Source organism: Astyanax mexicanus, chromosome 18 (genome assembly GCF_023375975.1).
Source record: "Astyanax mexicanus isolate ESR-SI-001 chromosome 18, AstMex3_surface, whole genome shotgun sequence".
In the NCBI taxonomy this organism is placed as follows: Eukaryota; Metazoa; Chordata; class Actinopteri; order Characiformes; family Acestrorhamphidae; genus Astyanax; species Astyanax mexicanus.
In genome coordinates, this window is record NC_064425.1 from 22,691,258 (window position 1) to 22,705,810 (window position 14,553).

General features: G+C 37.5%; 1 protein-coding gene across 5 annotated transcripts in view; it reads right to left on the reverse strand.

Moving 5' to 3' along the window:
* The window catches only part of mtus2b (microtubule associated tumor suppressor candidate 2b), a 49,838-nt gene that overhangs the window by 30,822 nt on the left and 4,463 nt on the right, over positions 1-14,553 (reverse strand). For 4 of the 5 annotated variants that reach the window (XM_022679433.2, XM_022679425.2, XM_022679448.2 and 1 more), the window contains 3 exons: positions 4,442-6,464; positions 3,419-3,626; positions 2,259-2,468 (listed from right to left, as the gene is read on the reverse strand). In XM_022679433.2, coding sequence (XP_022535154.2) covers positions 2,259-2,468; positions 3,419-3,626; positions 4,442-6,280 — 2,257 coding nt within the window. In that variant the 5' untranslated portion in view covers positions 6,281-6,464. The remainder of the gene's footprint in view (positions 1-2,258; positions 2,469-3,418; positions 3,627-4,441; positions 6,465-14,553) is intronic. The other variant, XM_022679440.2, reaches the window with a different exon arrangement.

Consider the following 14,553-nt stretch of genomic DNA (forward strand, 5'->3'; position numbering starts at 1 on the left):
GTGGCAGTGGACAAACAGGTGATGAAACTCAGAGATGTCCATTCAGACGGGACTAAAATTACTGGAGGACCACGGAGTTCTGCGAAAAACAGTAGGTAAATCAGCCTGTAATTTTTTCAGAAGACGTCTCAGAAAAACACATACATGGTGCTCCGGACGGGAATAAAATCACATAGGGCCCCCCATAAAAGAGAAAATCACCCCAGGACCCCCTGGGAAACTAATCCCGCTTTGATAGGGCTTTTGGTGTGTTTACACTACATTTTTACATTTTCTTATTCGGATATAAACCTGATACTCAAGATACACGTAGTGACCAGCTGTAAACAAATTATACATTATTATACATATTATATATATGTATAATATTTTGTAAAAGGAAGGCTAATCTGGATGTGATTTTTGATCACAGCAGTAAACAAAATGTTATTTTTAGTCTGAGAAAGATTTCCAAGTGTCAATATATCATCCAAATAAAAATATTTATTGTGACAGGAATATGATGATAAGAATAAGATCGCCTTCTATTATAATAAGAGGAGGAGGTTAATGACAGCTTTTGGAACCTTAGCTTATAACAAACATGTAATACAGCTTCATTTAGAGTGGGTGGTGGACCTGAATAGATGCAGTCTACTCCACAGTTTCACATTATGAGTCAGCTTCAACAAAACATGCTGCAAATTCATGTATGAGTGCATCCATTTGTGCTAACACTGCTAGTATTGGCTTCTACATTCCAAATAATAAAGATAAGCCATAAATAGTTTGTAATTGGTCTGGGAATTCCATTATGTACAAGTTCCTGAAAACATAAAACGGTTATCAATGTCTCTTTTTGGGAAAATTGATTCTCTGAATAATTCAGTACAATGGAAAGTTATTTAGAGAAACAAAACAGATTTTAGGCACCATTATATGCCAATGAATGTCAATCAATGTAATGATAAATAGAGACATTGTTAACCATGATGATTTACACCTACAGATAAGAGTTTGTGCTAATACACCATACTATTTGAATATATTACATGTAGAATGATCCATATCCTGTGTAGAAATGGCCTGCAGCTCTTTCGGTTTGTGTGAATGAACCCTCTTATCTGTTCTCCAGTAGGACTTTCTCCACTGCTATATTCATCAGAACAGACAGAATAAGCTGCTTTGAAGTGCTTCAGCTTTTGCCTGTGGTGTTAAAGCACCAAGAAAAATATAACACACTTAAAAATTAATGATCAGCATTCTTCCCTAGCAACAGCTACTGTATATAGAGAAGAAAAAAGAGAGAGAAGTGGAATCAATTCCCAAATCTCAATATGAGACACAGATCTCACTCACAAAATTTCACTAAGACATTAATTACTGTTTCCTCTTCTCACTATATTAGAGATGTATAATGCCACATTCAATCTGAACGCAGTAGTAAAGCAATAGTATTATACAGATTATTATCACTTATATCTATTTTGCGTCAACGTCTCTCTGTTTTATGGTGTTTGAATGCGGAAAAACATAATGCACAATACATGCATACAAGGGCAATATATAGTAACTAATTCACCTTATCTCCATTTTGCACTTAGCAGGGCCGGGTAATTGAGCCATTACAATATCTGTCACAATTTTCTCATGTAATTATATGTTCAATTCAACTGCACATTGGCTATTCTAGTTTGACTATCAAATGAATAAAGAAAAACAAATACAGATGTACAATTAAATAAGTCAGTGTTCTTTCCTCCCTACCCATCACTCCATATTCCCCATTTCATCTCTTCTCCCCTCTATCCTCCCTAATGAGGATACACTGGAGGCTTCAACTCCCCCCCCCCCATCACTAACAGTCAGATAAAAAAGCAGGCAGTTGTGTAACACATTGGCCCTGGCAACACTGCATGTGCCATTTGGAACTGATGAAGAAATACTATAATTTGCACTGTTATGGCTCATTATCTATAATGAGAATTCTGAAGCATAGCTCATTTCTGGCTTTAATGGAGTTGTTTGTGTTTTGTTTACCAAGCTATATTTCCACTGCAATAATATTATCTACAGTCAGGCAGGAGTAAAAAGTAAAGCATAGTATTGCTATTATTAGAAAACTGAAAGAGCAAAATCTGCAAATAATACAGCACAGGTACTGAACTGCTCTAAATTCCTCATTGCAATCAGTTTAAGTGAGCATTTCTTCCATAATGGCTCAGCAGCTTCCTTTATTATTCTGGGCATATCAGTAATTGGAAAAAAAAAGCACTCACGGCTGCTGGATCGGCAGGGGTCACTGTGAGTGCTCTCGTTGGATTGATTACTGGACACGGAGGACACGCTGGCACTGCGGACGAAGCCAAAAGCAGCGAGGCGGGCTGCAGGCAGGTGGGAAAAGCCAGGGGGCCGCAGCCCAGACTGGCCTGGTTTGGGAAGAAGAGACTTGGGAGCAACCTCTAACAGAGGTTTCTTTACATCACCTGCTGAAAACATTAGAATGAAATGCCATAAATACACACATAGTATAAAATAAACACTATTAAGTATTAAAATAATAAATCAAGTAACACATTAATGTCATAGCTGATCCAGCTATACTCAATATAATGTTCACTTCCTCACAAGCACTCATTCTTCAGGGCAGATGATTAAATATTGTCTCTTATCAGAGACTATTGATAAAAGCACTTTTTTCAGCTTCTTGATCGGCCTTATGAATAGTGATTTAAATAAATCTTTTAATATATATATTTATTGGTTTTAATACATAAATACGATGCTAGGGTAAATAAAATATTATTATCTATAATGCATGTAATTCACAGTGTGTAAACAAAATTGAAAGCAGCAGATTACAGAAGTAGTAAAGCCTAGTAAACAGATTCAGCAGGTAGAACCTCAGAACTCCTCAATATGGCTTCAAAGGCAGAGAGGTGTCAGATGCTTCATGCAAATGATTAGAGTGCCTTGCCTCCCAGCTGGAGAGGAGTCTTTTTCCTTAGGTTGTATAAATAAAGAGTGAACAAGCTTGCAAGACTGCGTGAGAGTCTTTTTTTACTCTACTGCAGAAAATCTATTCAATGATTGTCTTTCTACAGTATGTCTATGTGGCTTAGCATGCACTATTAACATGCTTCTTTCATATATATGGATATCTGGATATTAACTCAGTAAGTTTTATACAGAACCTCTAATATCTTATAGTTTCCTAAATCTTGCACACAAACAAAACACATTATTTAACCAAAACCATAAGTAATGTTATTTCTGACCCTTACTGTAAAGTGGTATTCAGTTTGAAAACCTGGTCAATAAATGTTTTTATAACATTTATTGTGGATATAAATGTATACAGTAATATCTTAACTTTGTCTTGAAAAGTAAAAAACATTTATCCAACATGATTCACTAAAACCCCTAAGTTTTAACTCACCTGTGGTATCTGGGCTGCAGTAAGTGGTCTGGCCAGGGGGAGCTGCGTGACTGAGGGGTGAAGCTGATCTTTGACCTGGCATCATCATCCTAGTCCTGGTTGTAGGTTGCCTGGTTACAGCCCCAAGGCCCAGCTGAGGTCTGAGAGCCCTGGGTGAATGATGGACACCAGCTACTTCATGCCCACTGAGCTGCACACCTCTGCCCACCTGAAAACAACATAGTGATTCAAATAGACAGACAAAAGGACCTTTCTTCTTTTACACCTTTTCCTACTGTAGGACTAGGTTTTGTTTCAAAGATACATTGTAATTTTCTAAAATATATCTAAATTATCATGATGGGTATCGTAATTTAAAATGTTTAATGGGTGAATCTTTACAGGTTGCTGCAACTAGTAGGAAAGAACGACAAATACTTGCTTAAAATGTTGTTGATAGCAAGTAAAAACTATAGTAACTATAACAAAGCATTGATGCTGTCCATGACTTCTTCTGTCTATGTCAGATTGACTTCCGTTTATGTTGCAGTTAAGATTGAGTGATTTTATAAAATACTGGGATAAATGGACCTTAACCTTTCCTATTGGTGAAACTAGCACTTTGAAGTAATTAGCACTGTGCAACATGATGTAACTCACTATTTTACTTGTAAACTGTCCCTGTAAGCAAGGTGGTTCTCTTGGATCTGCTAGGCAGCCTTTGTTCCTGGATTATTTTTCTTTCTTGCTTTATTTTTTTAAATGTATTTTTGTATCTTTTATTTAAATTTTTTAAAGAATTATTCAACTTCACCTTGCATCACTACGGGCATGGCAAAAAAATTACTAAAAGAAAACTGTATAAAATGTACAGAAACTAACCTACTTTAAATTAAAGATTAACATTCCTATACATTTGTAATAATGTGTTACAATTCAGAGTCAATCTTGAACCTATATTGTTATTCTGTGCTGTGGACACAAAAGGCAAGTTATCTTGATATTGACTTATTTATTTAATGACTGTTGCTCATGAATTCTCACCTCATGCACATATCTGTCTGGTAGTTCTCCATGAAAACTGTCTGACTTTCCCACCAGTTTGTGAGGCACGGTGTGGCTGGGAGGTCTGATCCCAGACACCGTCAGGCCGGGCGGGGAGTAGTATCCTGCTTTCTGTAGCTCCTGGCGATACTTATCGTACAGGATATTGCAGGAACTGAGCACTGGTGAGCCTTTAGGCCCTCCAACTTTCTGCTCTTTAGCGGATGGTGAGCTGGAGTAGGCTGTAAACCTCGAGGGCAGAGTGGATGTTTCGTATGGACCATCTGCAGAATGAGGTTTGGCCTGAGGGCTCTTACGAACATAGGTGATGATTTTTGGACGGACATTTTTTGGCTTTGGGGATGACTTCTGGGGAGATTCTGCTTTAGCTGGAGGTTGAGGGGGGATGGGTTTTGGGATTCCAGTAGAGAGATAGCTTTTATTCGGTGGCTTCAAACCACTGGTGGTGCCTCTTTGCGGAGATCCAGGAGGTTCTTGGTTTGATGCTCTTGCTCTGTATGTCTTAGCTGGTGAAGACGGTGGCTGTCTTCTTGGAGAGCCAGTATTTTTGGGAGATGGCGGAGCTGCAGGGTTTGATGAATTGCACCATGGCTTTCGCCTTTCTAGGCTGGATGGACTGGCACTGCGAGTTCTTTCAAAAGAGGGCTGTTTTTTGTACAATATGGGTTCAGCCATCACATTTTGAGTGAGCAATCTTGTTGAGTTTTCTTCACTTTGTGATGGCTTATGTTTTTGTTCGTGGTTTGAATTATGAGGATTCTTGGTCACTGCAAAAGATTGCGTGTCTTCTGACTTCTGAGATGTTTGAATTGTTGAAGATTTTTGATGGACTGTAATGATTTTTGCATCTGTGTGTTTGGTTTCTTCCTTAATATTAGCTTGGTGTTCTGTAATGGGATCTTCATGATGCCCAACATTATTCTCGCTGGCACTTCTTACATCATTGTGCTCATTTGTAGCATTTGCTTCAATGCTTGGGTTACATTCATTTATGCCATTTTTAAGATGACCTGAGGTCGTCTTGTGTGTTACTACATTTTGAGCTGGTTGTATTTCTTGTGCTTCTAAAAGAGCTACCTCAGGAAGGATTGTAGTGTTACGATTGAGATCAGGGTGAGTACTGTCAGTGTGTGGAGAACCTTTGCTCCTGTCTGACACAGTCAAACAAGACTGTGAGGCAACTGTGAGGTCCTCTGAGAGAGTTCTGTAAGGTTCTGTAGTTTGAACAGGCCATGATTCAGCTGTTTGGGCACTTGCGAGACTTCCTCCAAGACTGGACATTGTGGAGTAACATGAGACAAATACATCATTGTCAGAGCTAATCTCAGCTCTAGCTCCGCATGTCTCAGCATGCTTGCTGAGGGACCTGTGGGAAACATTTTCTTGCTCTTTTGTGTCAGATTGAGAAACATCACTCTTACCAGGGTCCTTAGGGAGCTCAACTTCAGTCTCAGCAAGGTTACTGGAACACGTCCCTAGAACAGCTCTTCCATCTTTAACATAATTTCCCTCCGATTCCACAAGGTACGCCTCCAGTTCCTGGCATTCAAGCATCTCAAACTCTGCCAGCTCTAGGTCATCATACTGCGAGTCTGTGCCCCAGATGATGATTTTGTCCTGTTCTTCACCATGAGATACAAAAGAGGACTCAGTGCCGACCTCCTCTAAAGTTCTACCTTCTCTGTTTTGGATCTGATTGGCATTTGCATCTCCATCCAGGGTATCGTCAGCACACCTGTTGTTATTTCGTGTCAGATCCTCACAGCTTTCCTGAAAGTTTGATTCCAGAGGTGCAACAAGCTTGTCGTTTATGCTCATGTTTCATTAGGATTCTGTAGCTCTTTGCTTTCATGGTTGTCGCATCCAATTTAGCTTCATTTTCCTCTTGGGATAATAGCTTTTGCAGCTTTACCAACTCAAACCAGGAACATATATGTGCATCTTTCATGAAGAGGAAGGGCTTGCTGCACTCAGAAAGTCGTCAGAGGCTCATATTCCCAACCTGCTGACCAGAGAGAGAAGGAAATCACATTAAGCCACAGGCATAGGCTTGACCTTATCCACATATAATCCTAATATCCAAGATGAATTAGAAGTGACCAGGTGTAAAGTTGCAATCCACTGAGTAAAACATGGACAAGACAGCTTCAGCAGCATAACAGTATCTTTAACTTACACAACAACCACAGGTCAGACATTGTGGTTATAGAAGCTGTCGTATAATTAAAAATAATGATGATAAAATGGAATATGGACACACTTACTTTATCCACTGTAGGCCTGTCACAATAATTACATTATCGTGAACAACCTCAATGATACAAGTAACCTAGCAATGATGTTAACAGCTACAAATAGAGCAGTATCTTCTGTCAAATAAATTACGAGTTTATTAAATCTCAAAAAGTTTAATTCACTATTTTCAACTCCAAAAAAAATTAACAATGGGAAGCGTGCATATAAATGTACATAACCATTAGCCAAATAAAAGAAACAATTATAAGATGCAACAGTGTTTTCAATAACACCAAAATTTCTCATAAATTCACTTTTGTTGGTTGAAGAGTTTTCTTAATAGTCTATTTTTTTTAGTAAATAAACTATAGTTGGCATACAATTTTACTTATGTTTTCCTTTTACTTTACTGTTAAATAAATCCGAAATCATCAGTTGTTTTATTGTACTTTTACTATCAGGGCCGCCGCTCTGCATACGCAGACAACGCAGCCAGCCATTTTGCAGTTGCAGGGAGCCAAATTGACTGAGAATGAAATGTGTTGAAATTATGACATTATTAAATTTAAAACCCAATGTGAATTATTTATGATACGCTCATCTTTTTTGTCTTTAAACATTGCATGGGGCACCTACTCTACTACTTAAAAGCGGCACGTTATTATTTTTGTGCATAATATAATGCCCCCACCCCTATTGCCTGAAATGGCATGGCTCGGTTTGCTCTGTTGGTTGTTGCCAGATGTGACATTTTCCAGTCAAATAAATAATCAAAAAATGCATGGAGGCGCTAAATCTTGCGCATGTTTAACCATTTTTAAAGTGTATGTGGCCATTCTATACAAAAACTTGTCCAGTGCAATATTTGTGTAAGTTAAAAACTTAAAATAAAATAAACAAATAGGATGAAAAATCGTAACTTATCTGGCAACCTTAGTCCTAACTAAAGTAGCAACGCTACTTGAGTTTGGCAGGAGACAAGTTCACCGCGCGAAGTTGCTACTAAATGGTAATTCAACTATGAAGCGACGGTTTGAGTCTGGAGCTGAGAAGAAGAAGAAGCAGAAAGATGAGGCCCATGCATCCCTTTCTGGTGAGTAACTTCGATGATAAAGGTTTAAATAGTTTTGATTACTTCATGTTCAGTGGTGTTGCCTGAGCTAGTTACGTTGGCTTTGCTGATTTGGTAGCTTTAAACGCTTAACTAGAAACTAATCTGGGTATTGCAAGGCACGTGGCACGTTTGCAAATAGTAGTAGTGTAGTTTGAAGATTTTTAGTGACTTTAACAAAAAATTAATAAACAGAGTAGCCTACCTATTGACTAATGCCGTCAGTGCACTATCCAAATGGTCTGTATGACAGCAGGATCAGACAGCTCTATAGATTTTGACAAGTTATGCTTAGGGCCTCCAAAACCTTAGCAGCGGCCCTGTTTACTATATACAGTACAATATAAATCATTTAGTTACTTTACTTTTAATAACTTTATCAATAGTTCTGTATATATTTACCTCTGTATTAATTACAATGCAATGATGTTCCTCGGCTGTTATAGTCTTGTGTTTTAGCAGCAGACTATTAAATGGACCAAACGTTTTTTCTGTGCTGGTTAACAATTATACACTCAAGGTGCTATACCCTAATATTGGCAATGCTGTGATCTACAGCTTTCTGTCTGCGACAAATAATACAGATAGCACATGTTATGAGCTTAATATAGACTGTAGCTTCCATTAGGCGTTGGCATGGTATTTTTTCTAAAGGGAATATTCAACCAGCAAACTAACTTATAGGCACAAGTTAGACTCCAACATTTTATTTATTTATTTAGTTACTGAATCTTTTAGAAATTGTCCCATTCTTGTTTAACAATAGACATACTGTAAAGTGTCCAATCATCAGTTACATTGTCCACAAACCACAGAACAGAAGCTTTGCTTCCCATTTTCCCCAGCAACAAGGCTGGCACCAGTACCACACCAGTAGGAGGTTGTTCCCTGAGGTAAAGGCACAAATGTTCTGGGTAGGTACAGACTTTCCGGGAAAAACAGGTGTGCAGCCCAACTTGATTCATAGTTTCTGCTCTAGGTAAGACAATATTTTTAGAAAGCAAATGTCCAGACAACGTATAGTAGATAGACAATGCACTAAAGTTGTCTAGGTAAGATGTACAATTTTTTTTCTATATTTTTATTTACCAAGAAAACCAGAGTTCAGTCTGCATAAAAATAATATTGGGTACATTAATACTGTACACAGCACATCCATTGTATGTTTAAATGTTTGTAGACACCCCTTCAAAGGCATTTAACTACTGCTGCCAATTGAAATGTACAAACTGAAGTATATAAATATGAGCTTATTGAAATTATGCCCAGCACCATGCATGGGCCAATTCAAAACAGCAAAATTGTGTTCTCTGGAATGATGGTGCTCCATCTGATACTTTTGGGATGAGTTGGGGTGGTGATCATACAATATTTCAGCCTCACCAATGCTCTTGTCATTGAATGCAATCAAATGCTCACAGCAATGCTTCACAATCTAGTAAAAACATTTATCTGGACAATAGATACGGTTGCTCCAACAAAGGAGGATAACACACACACACAGGATAAACTTTTTTTAATATCTTTTGATCTTAGAAGAAAGAATGAATGAGGTGTCTCAATACCTTTGTCCATATACAATGCATATACAAGTTCTAATGGTAAAACCATAACAATGATTGTTTGAGCAAATCCACAGAAAGCATTACAAATTATTTTTGTTTTCCAATTAGGTTTGTTCTACTTTTATCTGCCTATTCCCTCTATAACATTTAACCTACTTACTTTACTCTAATTTGGCACTGCAGTTGCAATAATTTCTCTTCAGTTTTATGTCTGAATTTAGGTCTCTATACAGATATAAAATGCCATTATGGGCTTGTATTTGTCCATGCAGTAAATATAAACTCTACTCTATCTATGAGACATTAGTACAATGGGGCTATTACTGTAGCATTACTGCAGTACCATTACATGCTGCTAAATGAAGCAAGAAAAATAAATGGGGATGCAGCAAAATGAAGATGTATGGCTGGAACCAAAAACCTGAAAAGACTATTGTTGCCACTTGTTCACCTCTGAATAAATTTTATAACTTAAATATTATAACAAAAACTACAATTTACAAATACATATTGAACACTTGACATTTTCACATCCCAGCAGACAAACCAACAAAGCACAATATATTTACTTCAGAAGTGCTATTATAATCATGAATTTATTCAGCTGTAGAAGCAGTTTAGGTTGTCTAAATGTACCCCAGTAGTGCTTTTCTAATCATAATTTTACTTAAGCAGTGCAATTATAGTCCTACATTTACATCAGCGATGCTACTCAAGTTACAAGTTAAGGAAATTCACACAAAGAAAGGGAACCAAAGGCAGTTTTTTTGGTAAACAAACAGATGCCAGGGGTAAGTTGACTCAGTGTTGACTAATGTAATTATCCTAGTCCTGTACAGCTCTATGTTTCAGCAGGAGACACAGATACAGTATGTAAAGAGATGGTTAATTCATACTAGGCATGAAAATTGATGCTGATCATTGTGCTTATATTTCTGTTGATTTATGAGAGTAGAGCATAATAAAAAACCTATACCTGCTGTCAGAAATGTAAATAAAATAATAGTCATTTTTCTTTTAGAATATTTTTTTACTTTTTGAGCCAAACAATTAAATTATTTTTGCCATTTTCTGCTCTATAATTTTGTTTTTGAATACTTTTGCCAAATAATTAGTGCATCCTTAAAATAAGTAAATCATCAAACTAAACCACTGATATTTTCTGGTACGTCACTGGCTTGTTTTTTGTCAGATTTATTAAAATGCTACAACATGCTTGTGGTATCCATATTGCCACTAATTTCATGAATGCACTGACCAGATGGTCAAGGGTTTTGGATTGTGCCAAAAATCACTCATAGCTTAGCTATTCCTACAAACAGTAGTGCATCTTTAAATATATGCAGTGACAGGACAAATATAAATGTTCTCAAGGAAATATTAAAAAATATGCAATAAAAATGATCAATGAAAATTATTAATAAATTATTATTATAAGTCACTGTTCAATAATGTGGTTCGTGTCATGGAGTCATGTTTAAGGGCATGATTGTACTGAAATGATTATCAAGGATAAAATGTCAAGCATTTGAAGACTAACTGCCTGAAGACTAACTATGCTGTCAGTCACACATGTCAGATATTGTCATTATCAGGTCAGCAGCAGACATCTAGAAGCACATGGCTTGAAGGAGGCGCTGCCACACAGCATGTCTTAGAATTATGTATACTGCTTGACATGGAGGACAGGATCAGACATCTATACTTCAGTGAACCATGAGTTGGTCATCTGTTTGTTTCCATGTAAAGATATGGCAAAATGTGTAAAAACTAAATACTGACTGCAATTTACAACAAGTTTTTTACCCCAGTTTTACAAAGCATTAATGTCATAGTTTTTTTTTTAAGATACATAATGTAACAAAGAAAAATTGGAGTGTGTGTTCTGCACCATTTTTACCAGCCCTAAATTTTCCAATCTAACACCCATCCACATGGGCAACTTTGTACTTGACCTACTTTTACTACAAAGGTTCAGTGGTCCTACAGTAAAATGCTCAAAGCCTTAACTGAGATTCATCCAGCCTAGAAAGATCGCCATTTCAACATGAATAAACAGATTTAATGCTTTTTAAGACTTTACGGATCTGCAGATACTAACATACCCTTTTTTATGGAAGCTTCCTTTTAGCTTCCTATTGGCTCATAGCTGTTTTTACTGTATTATTCTTCAATCTGCTGTATTGACTAGATAAACTGAACACACATGAAACACATAAGCCTATTTCTAGTACTTTCCGGAAGTCAAATGCCCAACTAAAATAATATATTGTTCTTTTCTTAAACAAAAAACAGCCTATTAATAACCCAGCTTGCTACCAACGTCAATAGATGTTAATTTTAGGTTGAATGTTAGCCATGATCTCAGATGACAAAATTTTACATCAGGATAACATCTAATACAGTTACATGAATGATGAAAAACATGTACAACTGAACAACACATATCTGTTCAACTGGCTGATTGCCAGTTGTTTTCTTGTTTAGAGAAAATTTGTCCAATTCCAATTTTGCCCTCCTAATTAATGTAAAGTTTTTTTCCCCTTTTTGCTGCAGTAATAGTCTACACGATTCTGACAAGGAATTTGATTACATTCTGAAAATTGGTTGTGGTGATTCTCTTTCACTTGCGAGGTTCAATACCAGTTCAAATAATGTAACTGTCTGATCAGTTTAGACAACAGTCTAGCACAAAACACAGCCGATTGCTAAGCACCCTGAAAGCATGCCACTCAAACGTTCGACAACAAAACATTTTTTAAGCACTTGAAGCTGAATGTGATTCTGCAGTCTGTGTTAATCTCTGTGTGTAACATGTATTGCTTTCAGTAAAATGCACTTACTGAGAACTTTTTAGGGATGCAATTATCTAACATGCTTCATTTACTTATGTCACTATCGTCTACCAAAACTAGGCTGTGGGGGACAGAAGTAAGAAAAGAAAGAAATTTTATAAAGGTCAAACCTTCCATAGTTTCCCCATAGATCCTGTACTTTACCCTGAATTGATTCAAAAAATTATAACAGAGCCTGGTCGCCATTTGAATTTAAGATGTATGTTACTGTGCTACCTAGCTAGCTGAGAGAGAGAGAGAGCAAGCTAGCTAAACCCGGTTCTCCGGCTATGATTTAATTAACCCTGAACTGGTTATTTTCTCAGTTTGATGTTAAAACGAGTGGGTGGTAATGCTAGTCAAGTCATAGCGCTCTTTACAGTAGCCTGCTTAGCTAACTAGCTAGTTAATATCATACTTCTACAGCATGGGGAGCCTGGTCTTACAAGAGTGTACACTTGCATGCTTAGCTTGACTGGATTTGGCTGTATTTAACAGTAGTGTTAATATTCATTTTTTGTCTGATTTGATATTATAGATTCATGTGAATGGTACCTGAATGCGAGGCACCATCACCGCATCTGCACATGTGCATCTTTGATTTCTGCTGCAGTTGTATCATCGCAAAGGACTTGCAGGTTAAGGATGGATCTCAGATCCAGCCATGATTGAGCCCCCAGGCACAGCTTCAAGTGTGCCTGAGCATGTGGTGGCCCGTACAGCCTCTGCTAAAGCACAGAGGTACAGACCCTTAGAGCAATAGCCCGTTTGTTAGGCTTTAGCCCTCAGACACAGCTTTACTCTTGTGGGCTGAAGAGGAATCTGGCTCAGTGATGGCCCCCACCCTTTCCCATTCTGCTTAGCTCCTAGTGCTCAGCAGGGCGAGCCAAGCCTGCCAGTGTCCTGTCCCTTCAATCTCGTCATTTGCCTGCACATATATTTACCCAGCAGTGTTTTTTTTTTTTACATTTCATTTAATCCCTTTTTTTGTTGCCAACTTTACTTAAGCAGAGCAATTTTAGTCACAAATGTACCTCAGCAGTGTTACTCAAAGTAGCTAGCTAATCTGGAATTTACAAAGAGAAAGGCAGTCTCTTTCATTAAACAGAAGCTAAGGCTAAGTTAGGTCAGCTAACGTTACTATCAATCCTAGCTCTGTACAGCTCGAATCTTTCAGCTGGAAAACAGCCAGTTTGTGAAAAGATAGTAAACAGATATCAAGCCCGATAAGTGAGTACTAAGAACTTTGTTTTTATTTTGTTTATCCAAGTAGAGTATAAAAATGAACTTAAACCTGTCGTTTGTTGGCTCGCCCTGCTGGCTCTCTCCCACACTTCAGCTGCTTTATTCATAGCAGCACTCAGACACGCAGTCAAGGGCAAGGAGGAGCAAGGAGTGTGAACCTGCCGCTGCCACTTAAAGCAATCCTAACATTAGAGGACATGCTGAAATATGACTTAAGTAAGTAGACAATAGCCACCTACATAAAATCATCCCTTCATTACTTACAGTAATTCTGAATCTTTATGAACAGTATCAAAACTGTGCTGTATATTAAACTCCTTTAGGAATGATGCTGACAACTGCTTTAAGGTCAGCCTTATTAAGCTGTCTTAGTCCTTTGAGCAAAACATCAACAGTGACCTACTTTCCCAGAATTTAGAGTCCGGAAAGCCCAAACTCCACCAAAATACAGACAATGTTAGAGTGACAATTATGTACTGCAAGCCATCACACATTTGTTCAAGCCAGCAGGAAAACACCAACAGCTCCAGTCATCCATTTAGATCAATAAAACACAAGAGGATCTAGCATAGTGTGCCACAGGGGGAATCCTCATTTAAAACGAGAGAACCACAGGAGCTTCAAATTCCAAACAATAACAGCATTCAGACCAAAAAAAGAAATGAACCCTTGCAGATAGGGAACAACAGAGTGTCTCACTCACAACAGCCATATTCTTTCAGCTAATCGGCTAAAAAACAGACAATATAAGCACAATTGTGCTGAATTATAACATCACTATAAATCTATTGACAGGTGGATTTTTAAACTTTATTTTAATACAATTTTCAAGACCAAGCCTACAATGATACAATGATGCTACATGTGGAGCCTAATTGGGTGGACTCAAACAGGGGTTGTGGTCATAACAAAGTACACTGTGTACAATTTGTCATAAAATTGTTTTTGACAATAATAAATAATAAAAATATATAAGATTTTTTTTATCACCTTTTTGACATAGCATCGCTGCCCAGTGAAAAACATGTACCTCCGAAACAGCACGTTTACAGGACAAAAATAAAAACTTCTGAACTTTCATTATCATTTCATTCATTTCTA